The sequence below is a fragment of the Notechis scutatus genome, chromosome 4, assembly GCF_049901735.1.
Source record: "Notechis scutatus isolate UNSWTSFEM ecotype Mainland chromosome 4, rNotScu1.2, whole genome shotgun sequence".
Classification (NCBI taxonomy): Eukaryota; Metazoa; Chordata; class Lepidosauria; order Squamata; family Elapidae; genus Notechis; species Notechis scutatus.
Window position 1 is genome coordinate 95067749 of NC_142012.1, and position 21885 is coordinate 95089633.

The 21885-nt window shown below is 40.0% G+C and overlaps 1 protein-coding gene across 11 annotated transcripts in view; it reads left to right on the forward strand.

Moving 5' to 3' along the window:
- PCDH15 (protocadherin related 15) overlaps nucleotides 1-21885 on the forward strand; it is a 755413-nt gene that overhangs the window by 628278 nt on the left and 105250 nt on the right. For all 11 annotated transcript variants that reach the window (XM_087964118.1, XM_087964124.1, XM_087964126.1 and 8 more), the window contains 2 exons: nucleotides 18353-18462; nucleotides 18658-18798. In XM_087964118.1, the coding sequence (XP_087820244.1) occupies nucleotides 18353-18462; nucleotides 18658-18798 (251 nt within the window). The remainder of the gene's footprint in view (nucleotides 1-18352; nucleotides 18463-18657; nucleotides 18799-21885) is intronic.

The window sequence follows — 21885 nt, forward strand, 5'->3', positions numbered from 1 at the left end:
TCATCTCTGGCCATTCTAAGTATTAGGTCTCTCACGCATCTTCTTGAAAAGCGGATATGGATCTCCCTTGGGCACTTGTGCGCCTTGCGTAACTGGTATTCACCCTATAGACTTCGTCCCGAATTCTTTGAGTAAGTCATCTTTTTCTTTTCCAACTAGATCAGCCAACAAACCTGCCATTAATTGCGCTAGTTCTTCATTTTTGGATTCCTCCACGTTTTGGAACCTTAGGTATGCCGCTGCTCTGTCCATCTCAAGTTGGACCAAGGAATCTTCCATTTCTCTATTAATACTTTTAAAGCCTTCTTCAGTCCTTTCTAGGTTCCTCTCTGCTCGTTCTGTCCTCCTCTCTATTTCTTTTATTTTTATTTCAGTTCTTTCCATAGCCAATTGCATTGTCCCCACCTTATCTTCGACTTTTTGTATATCTGCTCTCATCTCCTCTTTTAATTTCCCCATTTCTTCCTTCAGTTCGCAAATATCGGCTCTGGTCTCATTGTGATTCCTAATCATAATCTCCTGCATTCTAGACATTGACTCTTGCAGGGATAATAGTGTCGCTTGCAGATTGGCATTAGTGACGGTCGGTTGTTTTCTCCTGTCAAGGTCTCTTCTATAGTTTTCTGCGTTGTTGGGGAGGCAGTTGCCAAAGTTGTCGTCAAGGTCTGGGTGTTCTTCCTTCCCGTTTTCAGGGCTGTAGTTGTTGTGGAAGTCATCTCTGATAAGATTTGTTTTGCAATTGGATAATGTTAAGAATATTTTCCCAAATCACCATTCGATGTAATAGCCCTTTAAATGTGATTGCAAGTCTATTTACTAAGCTTACACACCAAGTTATTTTAGATCTCTTTCTTCGACCCAATTTGTCGCTTAGGCAGTTTAAATTCCAATTCAATAAAGTGTTATCACATACTATAAAAAGAATATTATCAAATATTATATATTAAGTATTATATATTGTTCTCTATACTAAGTTCATATACCAAATTTCATTAATTATATTTAACCCCTAATAAATCAATATCATATCAAATCAAACTTATTTACAGCTAACAAACAACTCTGAAATTTCTCACTCTATATATACCTTTGTCCTATAATGTAATTAATATTCAAGGTTCCAGTTAATCTAAGTCAACCCAATTTAACAGACCTTCCAATTTTTGTATATTCAAAAAGACTCTAATCAGTAAACCCTAATAACAATAATAAGCAGTTTGCCTTTACATCTATATTTATAATTGTTATAGAAAGAAAGGAAAGACTAAGAGAGAAAGGGAGAAAGAAAGGGTGCGGGAAGAGAAGGGTCTTTTAGATTCCAGGGAATCACTAGACATGTATCTGTGGGATTAGTTCCATAGAAAAACAAGTCTGAGTTGGGGCTGGTGTTACAGTCTTATAGCCTTTCTTCCTGGGTGCACCGAAGGAGCAGAGGGAGGAATTGCTGACTAATTGCTGTCAGCACTCAGCATTCAGTCTTTACCAGTCTTTACCAGGATTCCGTCTGTCTCTTCCTTCTTCTTCTTCCCTCTTCTTCCTTTCTGTCAGCAATTGTCAGTCCACAATCACTTTGAGTGTCCGCCTCAAATCGATCCCTTTTAGAAATCAGTTTTGTAGGCAGTGTAGCTATAAGGAAGAGGACCTTACATATAAAAGTCAGTGCGTCACTATCTCGCCCTCTGCAGCTCGCTCTGCCCTCCTTCGCAGCTATAGTTCTCCCTAGTCTTCTAGTCTTCTCAGGCGCTGATCCCAGATGGCAATCCACTCCCGAGCTTCTTAAAGATCCCACCGCCTACCTCTCTCCTCGACAATCTTCTTCCAAACGCTCCAATCCACACTTTCATGTTAAGTGTTGAGCCATTCTGTCTGCATTAATCCCCCTTCACTTTTCGAATCGCTTTTCTAGCCGCTTGTCTCCAGCTTTCCCCACTGTTACTCACAATGAAAGAGGGAGAGTCAGACCAATCTCACTCACGGCTTTTGTAGTCCTTCTGCCCTTTTCAGCTCGGATCTTTCAGGCTGTCACTTTTACCCGTCAGTTCAGTGACAGACGGGACTTTGGAGCCGCCATTAGCTGGCGGCTGGCTCAATCGCGCTGGTCTTAGAGGCTCTTCCTTCGTTGCTGGGAGTTGCCTTCCCCCAAACAGCAACCCGGGGTCCTCTTTCCTGACACGAAGCTCTACGGGTTTCGTGTATCCACTGGGGATCCCTCAAGCGAGAAGAGGTGATCGAAAGCCACAGCTGGGCTTCTCCACCTCTGGACGTCCCTGTCCTGCCACCGGAAGTCCCTGTCCTGCATCTTCTATAGGGACTCATGGACTCAGTTTATAATATCTTACCTAATAAAATATCCAGGAAATACTGATATTTTTATGTGCAAGTGCTGTTATCAGATCAGTATTTGTACTTGGAATAGAGATAGATTTTTCAGGTCAGCTGAATCACATACATATAAATAAGAACAGAATGTACACAAAAATGAATAGATATGTAAAGGTGTAATAAGCTGTGAATGTTTATGTTCTGGAGTTGTAGAGAAGTGACTTACTAAAAAAAAAATTAAAATATTTCTGCAGAAAAATAATAGAAAACCTCCTTTGTCATTTTACCGCATTTTAAAAAATTGTGCGCCCAGATGGAAAATTAGACCTAAAGGACAAAATATTTTCATTGTTGTTGTTTTATCTTCAGAATAAATTCTCTTGTGGTAAATTCTCTTTTTAATAACTTAAAAGTTCCAAAGTATGCTGTTTTTTATTAATTAATGCATAACTTCTCTTGTCCTCTTCTGCAGTTAGAAAGTCAGAGTTAATTGCCTTGGATTACTATTCTAGGCAATAAATTGCTAACTAAATGTGCAATCAATAATAATACGCATTGCCTGTGGACACATTTAACAGGTGTTCAGGCATTTTATTTTCAAGCACTAAATACAGTAACATATTTCAATTTTTTCCAAGGAGCATATTCAGTCTTAGGCTGCACTTGGAGAGAGATGCCGATTCTTATGAAACTTTTAAAAAGTTTATTTTAATAAGAAACTTGATGGCCTCAGCAACTGATACTGTGGTTATTTATTATTTTATTATTTAAATTTATACACACACACAAAATTCAATAACAATCTAATATAAAAACAAAAGAACTCATCATAGTCCCATACATCCACACAATTACATTGGCTTTACTCGTCTGCTTTTGTGTTTCCATGGCAAAACTATGTTTTCAGGGCTTTACAAAAAGCCAGCAGGGTTGTGGTCAGCTCAGTCTATTCAGCCAGATGACACTCCTAGCTGATAGGTCTTGCAATACACCTCTACTGCCAAATGGGATGGGATGGGTTAGATATAATTGGGGAGAGCCAGTTTGTTAAAGGGGAGCAATCAACTTTTATATAGGGCACATAACAAATTGATTACATGCATTCGGTATATGATAGGTATATCAAAAAGCAACAAGTCATTAATATGCAATTAAAGCTTTGCTTTTGTTAGACATTAGAAAAGACAGACATCCTTAGATATAATGCCTATAATTTCTGTTTCTTGAGATAGCTAATGGTCCCAGAAACCCTTTTGTCTTTTGTAAAATCTGTTGCATCTCCTCCTATCCCACCCAGGTTTGTTTCTTTCAGGCACTTCAGAATGCAAGTCCTATTGTTTGGTTGCCCTGACCATTGTTTCTGAAAAGGCTATTTTTGGGGCATTAGAGGAAGTGACTTAGATTCAAAGGAGAAAAAAAAAAACTTCTTGAACTTAAATCCCAAAATTTTACATAACCATGAGTCCAGAAGAATCCCCAGATTGCATATAGGCTTTGGTAAAGAGCAAGATTTTTTCTATAACTGTGGCATTATTATTATTATTTAATTATGATAATATATTACAAAGTGTTATCTCTTAATAGAATCAAGGCTCTGCTGTTCTTTAATATCAAATGCTGGTATGAAAGTTCATAGATCCTTATCAGAACCTGTAACACTAAGGCATCAGATATAAATAATTGTTCAGGAGACATTTTGAGTGAAGACTTGTAAATGTATTTCAATAGGAAATTAGAAAGGCTATTAATGCTCTTAAAGCCAATGTAAATTTGTGTGTGTGTGTGTGTGTGTGTGTGTGTGTTGGTGTGTTGGTGTGTGTGTGTGCACGCACACATTTGCATATACATATGAAAGAAAATTGTACATCTTTCTTACACGGATAGGCTGAAGAAATTATCTATAGTGGATGTCAATTAGTTATTCCCCTGTCTGTGAATTAATTTGGCAATTGAATTTGAAAGAACAGTAATTTAACTTTTGTAAAAGAGATGATACTCATTGCACACATGCACATGCATGCACACACACACATATTTATGTGTTATGTCTCACCTATATTCACAAGTGAGAATACAGAGTTCCACAGTTCAAAACATTCAAACAAAACAGAAGCAGACTAATAAAGGGTTAATAGTACTATATTCCAGTCCTTGGCAGACTTCCCGGAATCTGTCTGGTAATTCAGAATGTCCATAAATTACAAAGGCCGCCCCACACGTATCCTTTCGACACATCAAACACTTTGCTTTCAAGCAAAGTTTGAGAATCATCACGCCTCCTTAAATCACCTGGATGGGCGTGTCAGTCTCTAATCAATGTCTGGCTTGGCGCCTCCCCTCAGCTTGACGTTTCAGTCTCCTCCTAGTTCTGGCGTCAAGCCACGATCTGTCAGCTTCCCCACTCGAAGCCTCTGACTCATTTTGTGGATCAGTTGCTGGCATGAATGAGGTTGAAGGTTCTGGGGAGGACTGTCTCTGTGACAAACTCTCACCCCCTGGCTCACATCTGTGTCCTCTAATAATTCAGACTCCACATTCACAGCAGGCTCCAGCCTTCCATCTTCAGAGTCATCAGAGTCAAACTCCCAGCAGGATCGATCCTTCCAGTCACAACACTATCCCTCACCGCAGGGCCCTTCCCCGAGTCTGACGATCAGGATGTGGTTTTGAAGGGAATTGTGCATGATATATGCAAATAAGATCTAGGGCATGCACCTTGGATACATTCTGCCAGAGGCGAATCTCCATTTCATTTTCCAGTCTTCCCACGAAGTACTGGAATCGTCCCTTCAGCCATCGTGAATCATAAATTCCGACCACTGTAGTATCCGTAACAGGTTCAGTGCTGAGTCTGGATGGAGAACCTGTATCTTCTGGAGAAGCGGAGAGTACACGATGGAGTGTCGGGTACTAACAGGGAGCGATGAAAAACAGGGTGAATGCGCATGGAGCGCGGTAAAGTGAGTCGATAAGCCACAGGATTAATAACTGCCTCGATAGGAAGGGACCAATAAAGCGATGATCCAACCTAATCGGACGATCGACCCGAAGATGTTTCGTTGACAACCATACCTTGTCTCCCACAGCCAACGGAGGCGTCGCTCGATGCGACGATCTGCAAAACACTTATAATCTTCTTTCGCTCGTTCAATTGTCTGGAAATTAATTGATGCACTGCATATAACTCCGACAAAAAATCTCGTGCCTCTGGAACAGGAGAATCTGCGATTGACAGGGGAAAAACCTCGGATGATAACCCACATTAGCATAAAAAGCGTCATGTGTGTGGAAGTGTGCTGAGAATTATTAAAGGCAAACTCTGCCAATGGAAGATAGGTCACCCAGTCGTTTTGTCGTTGATTTACAAAATATCTGAGGTATTGGGCGAGGATGCCAATTACCTTCTCAGTCCCGCCATTGGTTTCCGGATGGTGTGCTGACGCTAAACATACTTGCACTCGTAGGGCGTTCATTAGACTTTTCCAGAAGTGAGCGGTGAACTGAACACCGTGATCTGAAACAACTCTGTCCGGTAAGCCATGTAAACGGAACACGTGTTGTATGAAAAGCGAGGCAGTAACACGAGCGAGGGTAATCTCCTACACGGGATGAAATGGGCCATCTTAGTGAGCATGTCAGCCACCACGAGCACCGTCGTATAACCCGGCCGAAAGGGGCAAGTGCATTAGAAAGTCCATGGAGATCGCTCCCCATGGTCTGCTCGGAGTCGGCAGTGGTTGAAGAAGTCCAGGAGGTGCACCCGATGCCGCTTTCGCTTGTCGACATTGTATGCAGAGCGACATAGGAAGACACATCGTGTCGAACCCGAGGCCACCAAAAAGTCCGGGTGACCAAGTGCAGGGTTTTGTGAAAACCAAAATGACTAGCAGCGGGGTTGTCATGACATTGCGTCATGATGAGGGCTCTCAGCGTCCTGGTGGGTACGTACAATAAGTCCCGATGTCTTAACAAGCCCTCTTCAAAGGACCATGGGGAATCAGGTCCAACTTCCCCCCTTCTCTGCTGCGTCCACGCATCCAATCGCTGCGCCTCCCGTATTCGAGCCCGTAAATCTACCGGATCTTGAAGTACTGCCAAGGATTCCGGTGGCAACACCGTTCGTGGTGGAATAGGATCCTCGGGACCGATATATTCGGGTTTCCGAGACAATGCGTCTGCCCTCCGATTTTGACCACTTGGAACATAAGTGATGGAGAAATTGAACCTTGTGAAAAACAACGACCACCGGATCTGGCATTGGTTCAACTTTTTAGCAGTAGACAAATGTTCCAAGTTTCGGTGATCCGTCCAAACCTCCACCTTGTGCCGAGCCCCCTCTAGATGATGTCTCCAGGTCTCAAATGCAGCCTTAATAGCTAACAACTCCTTTTCCCAGATGGTGTAATTACGCTCAGAAGCTGTGAGCTTCCTAGAATAGTATGCGCAGGGGAAAGAGGCGTGCCATCCTTCGGAGCTTGCAACAATACCGCTCCAATAGCGACATTAGAGGCATCTGTCTCGACCACAAATGGACGATTCGGATCAGGATGCCTCAATATCAGCTCGGCCACAAACGCTTTCTTTAAAGTTTCAAAAGCCTGTTGTTGCGGGGGCCCCCACAGAAACGGGACCTTCTTATGGAGGAGTTGAGTGATGGGATCCATTAACAGCAAAGTCTGGAATGAAGGTCCTATAGTAATTGGCGAACCCCAAAGGCGTTGCACGTCCTTGACTCGACAAGGGGCTTCCCAACTACACAAGGCCTCAACTTTTTAGGGTCCATAGCAATGCCCTCGGGAGAGATGATGTGCCCTAAAAACTCTATCAACGACTGAAAAAAGAAACACTTCTCCAGTTTCGGCGTAGAGTTTATGCTCCCGAAGCACGCTGAAGCACTTGACGAACCTGCTGAAGGTGGTGATCTCTGGACTAAGAGTAAATCAAAATGTCGTCCAAATACACCACGACAAACCTATCCAGCATGTCCGGAAAATGTCGTTCATCAAATGCTGGAATACAGCGGGGCGTTGGTCAGACCAAATGGCATGACGGTGTACTCGAAATGACCATAACGAGTGCCAAACGCCATCTTCCACTTGTCCCCCTTGCGCATCGAACCAGGTTGTAGGCCCCACGCAGATCGAGTTTAGTGAAGATAGTAGCCTCCCATAATCGCTCCATCAATTCCGGAATGAGCGGCAAAGGATAGCTATTCCTCACTGTGATGGAGTTCAACCGTCGGTAGTCACAACATAGGCGAAGTTCTCCCGACTTCTTTTAACGAAAAGAACGGGAGCGAAAAGGGACGACAAGGGTCGAATAAATCCCGAGCTAAGTTTTTATCTAAAAACTCTCGGGCGCAACCAACTCAGGTTCCGACATGGAGTATAACCGCCCCTTTGGCAATGGAGCATCCGGTATCAGGTCCACGGGACAATCATAAGCATGATGTGGTGGTAATTGATCTGCTTCCTGTTCGCTGAAAACATCGGAGAAGTCCGACAGCCCTGAAGGTATTGAGACAGCACGAGCGACGATATCTTGGCCAGCGCAGATATGTCTCAGGTGGTCCACACATTGGAGACTTGGAAAGGAAATGGCGTTCTGCGCCCAAGCCACCAACGGATCGTGCAAACGCAGCCAGGACACTCCAAGAACCAAAGGGAGATGCAGGTTCGAGGTGACATAAAAACCTATCGCCTCCTCATGATCCCCAATAAGCATACGCACTGTCTGGGTGGCGAAACGAATGGGCCCCGACTTGAGTTCACGCCCATCTACGTTTTCCACCTTAATGGGTGGATCCACAGGAATCAAAGGAATTTCAAAATGTTCAACAAAAGCACAGTCCATAAAGCTGGTTGTAGCCCCTGAATCCACCAGCGCAACGGCGGGAATTCCCTCCTTCTGAGACTGCAAAAAGATACAAGTGTCCAAAAGTAAATGCTGAGGAGGGCCAGGATTTACTTCAGCAATTTGGGATGGGGGTGTAGAACGTGACCGACCTAGGGTTTCCCCGAGGTCGGGCCTACCCTGTTTCCCCGACGGGCCAGGAGTGGTTTCGGGCACGGGTCTGCGAGTCCCTCTCCGAGTGCAGGAATTTGCAAAATGTCCCAGACCCCCGCAATAAAGGCACAAGCCTTCCTGGAACCTTCTCGAACGTTCTCGCGCCGTTAAGTGAGGGCGGAGTGCGCCTAACTCCATCGGCTCCTCAATCTTAACCATGGTTTGACAAACTTTCAGTGGCGTGGTTTGTGCACGAGAAAAAGAAGGTGGTTCCACAACGGGCCGTTTCCTTCCGTGCTGTTGTAAACGGGCTTCAATACATAAGCACTGGATTACCAATGCATCCAGAGTTGAAGCCCGCTCTGCATGGACTAACTCATCCTTGATGGTATCAGACAAGCCTTCCTGGAATGCAGCCATATGAGCCGGTTCGTTCCAGTTAGAGTCCATACACAGCAAACGAAATTCTGCAATGTATTCCTGCAGGGGACGTTTCCCCTGATAAATGTCCCATAACCGTCTAGCCACAGTTTGTATTTTAATTGGGTTTTCGAACATAACTCTCATTTGTTGTAGAAAACCCTGAAAATTGTCCAACAAAGGGCTATCTTGAATTAACAAGGGAGTAGCCCATTTGGCAGCCTGCCCAGATAATAGACTAATCATAAATCCTACCTTAGCCCGGTCGCTTGGAAAATCTTCAGGCCTCAAAGATATAAACAATTGGCACTGACCCATGAATGCCGGGAACATGTCCGTTTGCCCTGAAAATTTCTCCGGCATGGATACCGGGCTTTTCCTCAAGGGAGGGGCTGAGGCAGCAGCAGCAGGGCTTTGCAAGCTGGAAACATAATTCACCAGTTGTGTCACCTGATTTTGAAGAGTCTGATTGCTTTGAATCAGTTGAGTTATCTGTTGCTGTTGCTGCTCTACCAAACTCTGCAGTTGGGTTTGGTCCATCTTGTTTTGAAGATGGTTTGTTGGGCTTGGAAGCAAAAATGTTATGTCTCACCTATATTCACAAGTGAGAATACAGAGTTCCACAGTTCAAAACATTCAAACAAAACAGAAGCAGACTAATAAAGGGTTAATAGTACTATATTCCAGTCCTTGGCAGACTTCCCGGAATCTGTCTGGTAATTCAGAATGTCCATAAATTACAAAGGCCGCCCCACACGTATCCTTTCGACACATCAAACACTTTGCTTCCAAGCAAAGTTTGAGAATCATCACGCCTCCTTAAATCACCTGGATGGGCGTGTCAGTCTCTCTAATCAATGTCTGGCTTGCGCCTCCCCTCAGCTTGACGTTTCAGTCTCCTCCTAGTTCTGGCGTCAAGCCACGATCTGTCAGCTTCCCCACTCGAAGCCTCTGACTCATTTTGTGGATCAGTTGCTGGCATGAATGAGGTTGAAGGTTCTGGGGAGGACTGTCTCTGTGACAAACTCTCATCCCCCTGGCTCACATCTGTGTCCTCTAATAATTCAGACTCCACATTCACAGCAGGCTCCAGCCTTCCATCTTCAGAGTCATCAGAGTCAAAACTCCCAGCAGGATCGATCCTTCCAGTCACAACATTTATGTATGCCTACTTTTGTATTTAAATGTAAAATAGAACTATACAAACACATATAAACTTATAATCTCCAAATAAAAGGTAATGCTTAAGAGTTGCAAGCAAATTGGTAATCCAGTATTCATTTTGTTGGTTTGTATATAATATAAATTTTGGAACTGACTTATACCATACTGAAAATCTGATTTACAGCTGGCTTAAAATATAAGGAGTATTGTCATTCTTTCTTCATATCATTTCTTTCTTCCTTCTTTCCTTCTTCCTTTTTTCCCCTCCTTCCCCACCCCTCCCCTTCCTTCCTTTTTTTTCTTTTCTTTCTTTCTTTCTTTCTTTCTTTCTTTCTTTCTTTCTTTCTTTCTTTCTTTCTTTCTTTCTTTCTTTCTTTCTTTCTTTCTTTCCCTCTTTCTTTCTTTCTTTCTTTCTTTCTTTCTCAAAACTGCTCTTTAATTACTGGAAACTTTTACAGCAGGCAATCATCAATATATGATTTAGGGGCATGATTCAAAGTCCTTGCCTCAAACAATGCAAACTATATTTTGCATTTCTATAAACCCTCCATATTCAGCCCCGAACGAGTTGTAATAAATTTGGACTACAATAGTGCTCTACATTATCCCTTATTTACTCAAAATTTCCTCGGAAGGCCAAAAATGGCTAAAGTTATATTTTTGTAATTATTCTTGCTTTTTTTCCCATCTATTTTCTGTTTATTTTGTATGCAGACTTTTACTAGGTCATTGTCCTAACATCCTTTGTTCTTAATAACAGTAACATTTTCACTGAAAAATATAGAAAAGCTTCCTCTTCTGAGATATTCAGAAAGGGACAACAAAATATTCTTCCTCAGAAGATTCTGTATGAGAGGATTTTTTCCCCCTGTCTTCTTTCAAAGTCTAATAAACGAAGCTTAGAAAATATCCTAAAGGGAATTTAATAGAAAAGACAAGAGACATATAATCAAAACAAGGTTTTGCATCAGTGGCCACAATAACCAAAGACTTTTTTCTGATTATTGCTATCAAGCAGGAAAAAACATTTTTGCCCCTGCCTTTATCAAAATAAAACAACTGACAAATGGCAACATCACTTAACAAAATTGTTTTAAACAAATCAAATAAATGTAGCAACTGAATTCAGTAATCCATTTTATTTATCAAGGGAGGTTTTCACTTCATTCCAGGCTAGATTGTAACCTTCCCATAGTTTATTTACCTTTCAGTTATCTCACAATATTTAACTACTCGAGTTATTTAAAGAGGATGGTATGCTTTCCCATTTTTATGATTCTGCTGAATCTGTGATAAATATATTTAAACTTGTGGTTTTCACAAAATTATTGGAAAAATTACACAAAGTTGCATTGCTCCTGATGTTATTAAGTCCCTCAGAATGATGTTTGACATTTAAAGATAATAGGCCATGTCAGTGGTTCATTGTAATAATACCCAAACTCCCTTGTCATCGCTTTTTAGAGGTAAATACCATTGGAAAGGTCAAAACTTTGTGAACTAATATGAGAAGTTTGAAGAGGGTGCATAGTGAAAAATTTCACAGCTCTGTGGAACATTCTTTGCAAATAATGTCACTCACACTGGGAAAATACAGTTTATTGCAGTGGTATGCAGAGACAAAAGCGTGCAAAAATGAAATTGTCTGGAAATATATAGAACTTTAAAATAAAATACATTTCTCCTTTGATAAACATCGAAACATTGTTTTAATTATGAGCTATATGTTTTCACAAGCTGAGGGCTAAAAGGTTGCTCTGTAGATGTGCTAGAAGTTGGGTTTGTTCATGACTGACAGGTTTCACTCACAATTGGGGGAACAGATTTTCTTTTATCTTTATTTAAAGGAAAATGCTAAAATCATAATCAGAGAATTCCAGGCACTGCTGTTTCATAGACATAAGACCTATATAGAGTAGCAATGTACATACTATATATAATATTTATGTCTGTCTGACTCCTTCCTCTCTTTGTGTAACAGTTTTGTGTGGGTGAGCTGGTTTCCATATGTCTTTGCTTTTTGTTCAGATTAGTTAGAATATTGTTTCACTGAGAATTGTTGCACTGTGGGTTCAGAAAGGAGAAGCCTATAGCATTTTAAAGTTTTTCAGCATTTTTTCTTAGTCTTGCATTATTCAGTTTGACACCCTTGTTTTACAATACAATATAATTAGCTTGGTTCTCAAAAGAAAAATAATGCAAGAAAAGAGGATGATATTGCTGCTTTATTTCAGAATCGTTTACAACAGCAAAACTTATGCAATCTTGTTAAAAATAAATAAATCAACATAAATAAAATCAAGGACTTCATTTTTTTTTTTTTTTTTTACAAAAAAGGGCTTTCATTCTCATTCTGCTTTAGGTAAGAAACCCTCTTGTAGAATCCAAAAGTTGTTAATGTTTTAAAAGTGTTTCTAAATCAATTTGGAATGCAACAGACAGCTTCCTAATTAAACATGTATACTTAAATTGCTTGAAATATAAAACAAGAACTAGTACAAGCCAATTTCAAGAGTCTAATCCTATGTTCAAATACTAGTTTGTTTATTATTTAATAGTATAATATATGGTTTGTGTTGTATATAGACATTTACATACTCGTAATACTACATTCTGATTGGACTGCCATTGCAGCCTATTGATTGGTTACTTAACTACTGTTACAATTGGTCTGCCTGACGGCGGGAAGCTTAAGAAGCTGTCATTGGCTGCGAGCCGCGAGCAGCCACTCTAAAAGAGGCTGCCGCGGCTCTGGTTTTGGTTGAAGTTACTGATAGCTAATAAAGAGCTGAATTATACTGGTCTCGAGTCTGATCTTTCCCGCGACAGAACAGTTTGCATACATCAAAGTTCTGCATCACAAACAAAGCTATCAAAACTGGGAAAAACCATTTCTGAGTCAGTAACAAGGTCATATTTTTTTTAGCATAGAACAAGATTGTTAACCCATGCTGAACCAACTCACTCATTCTATGTAAGGCTTCAGTTTCCATGTGACCCTACATGTATCAAAACACACATCTGTATCCTGCTTCTATACACTTGTTGTGACTCAATACTCAGATATTAAAGGCTGGGAACAAAGAATCACTAAATCTATAGGACAGAGCTAGCAATAAACTAACGTTGCACCCTTGCATGTCGGCAGCTATTCTCCTAAATCAGGGGTGTCAAACTTGATTCCATTGAGAACCATATCAAGATTTTGTTTGCCCTTGGGGACCTAGGGTGGGCGTGGCCTCATCATCGCAGCTGACTGGGTAGGCGTGGCCAGGGCAGCATGGGCCAGTCCCTTACCATCTCAGGAATGGTATTGTGAGACAATTCTGAGCCTATTACAGGCCGGATTCATCCTGTGGGCCACCAGATTGACAAATCTGTCCTAAATAAATTGAAGATTCAAAGAAGGAAAAGCTGCTTGAGCTATAATTTGCAGTACAAACACATTTGCAAATCAGCTGGTGGGTTACTTTTACCAATGTATTTATATAAATTTTATTCAAAATTTCAAGACTTTGACAATAATGGGGAGCAACAGGTTGAAACTAAACCCAAGCAAGACCAAGTGACTCTGGGTTTGGGGTTCATTGGCTCAGGGAAAATTGCCACCTTTGGTCTTGGATGGGTGGCACTACCCCCAAACAGACCCTGTGCATAATCTGGGGGTTCTTCTGGACTTATTACTCCTGCTCAAAGAACAGATGGGTTGTGAACTGTGGGTTGTGCACCAGTTATGCCCTTTCCTGGAACAAGAATACCTATTCACAGTCACTCATGCCCTACTCACTTCCTGTCTTGACTATTGCAATGCGCTCTACATGGGGCTCCCCTTGAAGAGCATCTGGAAACTCCAGTTGGTGCAGAACTCACCAACCCACATGGTTTTGTGCAGACCCCGTCAGCAAGCCACCATCAATCAAAATTCATACTAGTGGTCCGTGGGATTCAAAATTATGAGTTTGGTGGTCCCTGAGGTCCAAAAGGTTGGCGACCCCTGCTTTGGAATTCAAATAGTCCTCGACTTAAGACCACAGTTGAGCTCAATATTTAAGTTGCTAAGTGAGACAGCTGTTAAGTGAATTTTCTAACAAATCAGGAGGAAATTTGTTTTTAAAGATTTGCAAATATGCTTACAAGATTTGCTTACAATTAAGAAAACCATCTACCATCCCAACTTGAATCTACTTGGTGTTACTAGGCATATAGGCCAAAATTAAAAAAAGGAGAGGGGGAAATCAACTAAATTCAATAGACTTTAATTGGCTATATTGTATTAACTTCCCTGCCCATGCTGCTAGATGTAGACTCAGATGGTTGGAGAATTCAATTATTGTGTCATGGGACCCAAGTCATCATTTATATTGAAGATGTTAGGTTTATTCAGAAGCCTAGTGTGGTATCTCCATGCAGCATTGGGTTTACAGAAGCTGTCATCAAATATTCACATAGGAACAGCATATTAAGGTGGTGATCAATTTACCTTTCCCCCAGCATGATCACACAATTACCAGGTGAAGTTTGAGCTCATAGCATAAATGCCCCTGCAAGAATGAGTGGGTTTCTAACATAATATACGTCTGAGATTGAGTCTTAATAGCCTGCTAACACAGCTGTTCGGGATGATTAAGAACTTATGATGATGATGTTGAAGCCTCAAGTATCCATTTTAGAAATATGAAAGGAACTTGGCAGAGGGGGAGTTCACCTTCATGTTGACTTTTGACACAGATGTCACTGAGATGTTTGAAGCTTCATCTTGTGCAATTTAATGAAATTCCTTTTTTGAGTCAACAGCACTTTTATTCCTGACCATCTCAGCTTATTCGAGTTAAGTGGTGCGGTGAGCATCTTTTTGCAGAAATGTACTGTTGGGCTCAGTGGTGGGTTTCAAAAAGTTTTCCTACTGGTTTGGCATGAGTGCACGCTTTGCCTGCACATGTGCCAAACACATGCTTTGCACATGTGCAGCATTTGCAACTCACGTTCTGCTGCAAGCCCTGTGTGTAAAACAGCTGACACACGGTAATCGGCTGTGCCGGGCGAAGCAGCTGAGGTTGAAAAGCAGGAAATAAAGTTCAGTATAGAGCCAGAGTGGGTGGGTGGGCCCCAGCAGCTGATCATCAGAGTGAACCGGTTTGTTCACAGATGATTGTCGGAGCTACTGGTTTGATCAAACCAGGCCAAACCGGTAGAATACCACCACTGGTTGCACTTAAAAGAAAAAGTAGCTCCCACCTTTTGAAATCTTCTGTAGATCCTTTGGAGATCAACTGTTTAAAGATCAACTATTTAAAGTCATAAAAAACAAACTTTTCAAGACAAGATTTTTGAGAAAATAAAATATTTGCAACCATTGTCGTTTCCTAACAATCTACTAGCTAATTTGGGCTTAGTTTGGGGACAGAATCAGACTGAAGATGAGTTTTGCTAGGGGGGTGGGGGTGGGTGGGAGAGGAAGGAAGTGTGGCTCTGTTTATCCTGCCAAATCTTTCAGCTGCTTTTGCTATATTGTTAAGCACAATATTATTCTAAACTGTGTGTCACCTCAAAAATATTGCTCTGGTCTTTTAGAGTTGTCAGCAGAAAGGGAGTGGGGGGAGTAATGCATACCTTAAATATTTTCATAGATAACTGGTAGGCAGCCGAAACTTGTGGCACACAAGATTATTACTGGAGAGCATGATTGATGACTCTTGACTATGGATGTGTTCCATTGGAGAATATACATCCAGGGGGTGGGGGAAAACCAGGGTCAAGGGTGAGATGAATGATGTGTCTCAGTGTTGGCTGCACCCAAGTAACGCTGACATGTTCTCTCCTAATAAATGATTTTTTTAAAACTCTGAGAGATGTGGCTAGAGTTTCACGATTCGAATGGGGGTGGATTGTCGGAGCCCTGACAGTGTGAGCTGCAGGTTTCACTTCTACTTGCAGGGATATACACAGAAAATAGCACTTGTTCTTCTGTACAATGGTGGCTGTGTTATGAGTTGCCTCAAAACCATGGTTATTCAACAACTATCTGAACCTCCTTGAGTTGATCATGAGAAGTTTTGGTGTCATCAGTAAATTGATGCTCAGTTGTATTCCAGTAGACAATAAAGAGGATGACTTTGATGGAAACAGGGAAGGTATGTTACCAAGGCAACAAACAGATAGGCATTGCAGAAGTCCTGATGAGGAAGGAATCAGATAGTCCCTGAATTCAAATTCAACTGAAGCTATAAGAAGAGGAGAAGCACATGGAAATATGTAGGATCTTAATAAAAGTAGTTTTAGATACGCCTGGCATCTGTTTATTTTTTATTTATTTATTTATTTTTGTCAATTGCTTACAAGATAATAGGTATAAGTAAAAACATAGTTATGAATACATGGATACATATAAGAAAAATAAAAGAAACAATAGGACAGGGACACTAGGCACATTAGTGCGCTTATGCACGCCCCCTACAGACCTCTTAGGAAAGGGGTGAGGTCAATGGAAGACAGTCTAAGGTTAAAGTTTTTAGGGTTTGGAGAAGAAACCACAGATTCAGGTAGAGTATTCCAGACATCAACCACTCTGTTGCTGAAGTCGTATTTCCTGTAATCAAGTTTGGTGCGGTTAACCTTGAGTTTGTATCTATTGTTTGCTCTTGTGTTGTTATGGTTGAAGCTGAAGTTTTCATTGACAGGTAGGACATTGCAATGTATGATTTTATATACTATACTTAGATTGGACTGAAGGCGGAGTACTTCTAGGTTTTCTAGGTCTAGAATTTCAAGTCTGGTGGCATAAGGTATTCTGCAACGAGTAGAGGAGTGGAGAACTCTTCTTGTGAAATATTTCTGGACTTTCTCAACTGTGTTAATATCAGACATGTAATGGGGGTTCCAGACTGATGAGCTGTATTCGAGTATTGGTCTAGCAAATGTTTTGTATGCTCTAGTTAGTAGAATAATATTACCAGATAAAAAGCTACGTAAGATTAGGTTAACAACTCTTAACGCCTTTTTGGCTATGTAGTTACAGTGGGCTCTAGCACTTAGATCATTAGAGATGAGTACTCCAAGATCCTTGACAGAGTTTGGATCATCAACAAAGTCTTGACTATTCAGCCTGTATTTTATTTTCTGATTATTTTTTTTTGCCAATATGTAGGACAGAGCATTTATTTGTTGAGATTTGAAGTTGCCATTTGATTGACCATTCTGATACATAGTCGATGTTTTTTTGAAGGATAGCAGTATTGTCTGTGATTTTGAATAGCTTTACATCATCAGCGAAGAGAACGTAGTTGCTCTTGATATGATCACAGGGGTCATTTATGTAGAGTATGAAAAGAGTTGGTCCTAGAACACTGCCTTGGGGGACACCTCTGTTGACAGGTACCAGAATTTGATAGGATGCTCCCAATTTGGACCATTTGTTGTCTCTTTGACAGGAATGCTTCTATCCAGGTATGCAGGTGTCCAGATATACCGTAAGATTTTAGTTTTAGGAGTAGTTTGTTGTGTACCACTGAATCAAAGGCTTTACAGAAGTCTATGTAGATTGCGTCTATTGCTTTGCCCTGATCGAGTTGTGTAGTCCATATGTTTTTGCAGTGTAAGAGTTGCAGATTACATGATAGTTTTTTCCTGAAACCAAATTGTTTATTAGAGAGTAGATTGTTTGTTTCTAAGTGGAGGATGATGGATTGGTTAATAATTGATTCTACGACTTTACAGGTGACGCAGCATAAAGAGATTGGTCTGTAATTTTCAACTAGGCTGGGGTCTCCCTTTTCTTGGTCTAGACTACCTCATATGCTTGACAATGTCTAAACTCTGTGTAAGCAAATTGCCAAGTGCAATTAAAGACTCTGCATTGCTACTAATTAGGTTCCATGTTCTGCTTATGGCATCAAAACCCTAAACAACTTGAGATCAGGATGCTATCAGACTAACTTCCCTCTCACACAGCCGATTAGTCATCTTGCATTTATGGATACAACTTTTACTGTGGTAGCATCTTTGCTTGGCAGTGCTCTCTCCCATATTACATTATTTATGTGCCATGGAACTAGACTTTATTGTTATTATTTTGATGTTTCCAGAATCAGAGATATCATATCTTAGGAAAATAACAAGAACAATTTTGAAAGATTGTACACACTGTGTCTTCCTACTTGTATACTTTCAGAGTCAGCAGACTGGATGGCGGGAAATAGCCTGATAGATTAGATGGACTGTTCAACTGTTAAAAGTTGAATAGGACTACACTACTTGTTCAACTACTTATTCCACTTATTGGCCATTTACACTGCCAGTGTTAATTTCTGAAAACATTAAGACTTTATTGTCATTCCTTTGGTTGCTTTATACGTAGCTTTCTGTTTCAGTTTTGTAGATATGTCAGGAGAATATTGTCAATGTGACCAAAATAAACAATAATCTATTTCAACTAATTCTGTAGGCCCCCACCTGTGCGTGAAGGTGCTCCCAAAGGAACCCAAGTGGTTGTGGTAACTGCTGCTGCCTTGAATCAAACAATTGTCTATTCCATTGTTTCAGGAAATGAAGATGGTAAGTTAAAGTGACCTTGCATTTGGTCTCAGTAAAGTATATTTTTTAAGGAAGAGGAGGGAGGAAGTAAAAAACCCAAAATGGAAAAAAAAAGTAAATTTAACATATTCCATTTCAGATACATAGTACAGTTTTAAAGAAGCCATTTTATCCATTCCTAAAATGTTTATAAAACCTTATTTTTCTGCATTCCAGGAGTGTTTGCCATTAACAATAGAACAGGAGTTATCTTTATTCAAAAATCTCTGGATTATGAAACTGCAAAAAAATATTTGCTTCGGGTGCAAGCAGATTCCTTGATAGTAGTCCGTTCTAATTTGCCAGTGCCATCCAAAAGTAAGTTAATTTATCTTTCCTTCCTTCTTCCCTCCCTCCTCCTTTCCTTCCTTCCTTCTTTCTTTCTTTCCTTCCTTCCCAAAAATTGGATGTTATATCTGTTGTTCTTTTCCTGATCTCCCACTACTTTGAAAATTAACCTTTTATTTGATTATATCTTCTGTGCTAAACATAGGGGGGTTATCAGCCTTGAATCAACAAGATAGGAATAAGGTCCACCCTCTTCAAATCACAGGATATCTGTCCTCCTATAATTAATATGGAATATCATATTAATTAACATTGAACATACATCTCCATTTTCTGGATTGTTCATATCTTTAATTAAAAAAAACATAATTGCTATAAAATAAAATGAATATATTAATATATTCATTTTATTTTATAGCTATTATGTTTTTGTTCCATTAAAGATATGAACAATCCAGAAAATGGAGATGTATGTTCAATGTTAAACCAATGTTATTTAAATGAAAAGCAAGAATTAAACATTGCAGTTCTTAACAATGTCACAGAAAACTGGAAAAACACCAAAATTTCTGAAAATTGGTTGCTCCAGCAATTTCCACAGGGACTAAGAGTGCCTTTGTTTTTCCTGCTTCTTAGCAGTTCAATGCTTGTTTTTATTTATATTTTTTCCTCCCAAAGAAATGAATGGGAGACAAGCTATCTATGTCAGCACCAAGCATATGTGGATTAGTTGTGAATTTCAACAACTAATAAGCAAAGCCAGAAGGACCTAGGATTGAATAGATCTAAGGCTTAATAATATACATTTTCAATTTCTATTTCTGTCAACATTGAAAATGAAAGTTATACAGCCTTACATTTTTCAATGATCTCTTCAAGACTTGTGAGGCATATCTTCCCAACTGTGGAGCTTTTGGGTTTTTTTTTAAGGGGTTAGTGTTTAACATCATCCACTGGGAAAAGGCCAAAACAGGACAGCAGGTGGACACAAGCTCCAACCTCTGTCAATACTTCATACACATACAAAAAGTGTGAGGCTTGGATCACAATGTCATGTCCACCGTTGTATCTTTTTGCTTTACAATAACATGCGGCATGGTTTTAGAAAAGACATAAGGCAGTAGTTTTCAACCTGGAGTTTGCAAATCCCGGGGGGCCACGCTGGTGGGCCATAATGTCACAGGAGGTCCATGAAGACTTGAAAAAATGTTATGAGTTAAATCTTGAGCTAAGTGTTGGAGGTCTGTAGCCATGGTCCATTGTATTAGTTGTTGAAATTCACCAAAGTATTTAAAGGGGGTCGTGGTGAAGAAAAGGTTGAAAACAACTGACAGAAGGTATTTGAAACTTTTTGGTAATCTTAAATAAACATTCTTAGACTTAAACAATAGTGCAATATATTCTGAATTATAACCTGAAATTATTAGAATGTGCATGACACTCTGATTTATGAAGGTCTACTTGCTTCAATCCAATTACCAAACTCAATGACCTAAAGAAATAGAACAAGGAAGGGTATTTTATAGATTGTTCTATTTTTGCACAAAGATAGAAAGACTGCATATACTTGTTTTTCTTTTTAATTTACCTTCCCTACAGAAAAGAAACCATTTTTGGTTATTTTCCTTTTGGCTATATAACTTTTAGACCAAACTAATTTGCAAATTTCTATTTACCTTCCAGTTTATAGCAGAAGTGAAATGTAATAAAAACTTGGATTTGTTCTTATATATTCATTACAGAAGAATTGGATTCTCTCCATTATTGACTGTTGCCCATTATAAACACATTATGCAGTTAATGGGAAATACTTTTTAATGGGCAAGGCCTTGATTTCAGTGTGACACTGTTTGTATGCCAGAGATCTTAGGTCCAATATATGAAACCCCGGAGAGTAGTAATTGTAAATCCTATTGAATTACTAGATAGATCATTCCTGTAATTTTGTGTAAAGGACCTTATACTGTTACAATTTTCTACTATAAGATATGCAATTAGGATAAAGAGTAAAATTAAAAGAAATAATGAGACAGAGGATGTATTGTAAACAATTATTTGCATTAATCCAGTGTTCCATTTGACTTTAAATCATAATATTCATGAACCAAAAGATTACACAATACATCTTGCAGGAACATCAAACACTTGTCTAAATGCAATGAACTTCAGAGCAATTAAATTTTTTTTTTTGATGAGGACAACAAAGACATCTTGCATTTCATCTTATGCTTTTGTTTCAGGATGTACCCTTGTAAAAAAAAAAATTAGCCACTAAATGATATGCTACAAATTATACCTAAGATAAAGTGATTGAGTGAATTTTTTTTAAAAAAACAATAACATTAACAAATAATACCTTCCATCCCTGTAGAACTCTAGTTCTTCTACAGCAGTGGTGTCAAACTCAAGGCCCGCAGGCCAGATCTGGCCCACAAGGTGGTTGGATTTAGCCCATAGACCGTCCTGGTCTACCCAATGCAAAGAAAGATCAGGCCAGTGTAGCTACAGGAAAGATCAGGCCAGTGTAGCTTTTGCCTGGCCCTAACCAGTGCAAAGAAGAAAGATCAGGCCAGCATAGCTTTTGTCCAGACTACCCAGTGCAAAGAGGAACGATCAGGCCAACGTTGTGTCGGCCCGGTCTACCCAATGCAAAAAAGAAACATGCCAGCAGTTTGGGGCGTGATGTCAAGCTAGCCATGCCCACCCAGTCGACCACGCCCACCCAGTCAGCTACACCCACCTGGCACCCCAAGGTCAACCACAGTCCTGATGAGGCCCTCAATGAAATTGAGTTTGACACCCCTGTTCTAGAGGAAATAAATGTATAAAGTATTTGTACTCTACATTATTTCAATGACTATCTACTTATACTGTATGTCAAGTTTCTTGCCGTCTACTGTAGAAGATAAGAAACTTCACATAATTAATATAACAGGAGATGGGATATTTTAGAAAGTGGGAAACTTGAAAAAAATCTTTATTTGCTAAAATAGCATTAAATAATATAAAACAGTATTCTGAAGTTTCTTTTTGTCTTTATTAGCCAATTTTATACATTCAGATTTTTTTTAATATACTGTATATGCATGCCCTTCTTCTACTCTTAGTCCTTGAACA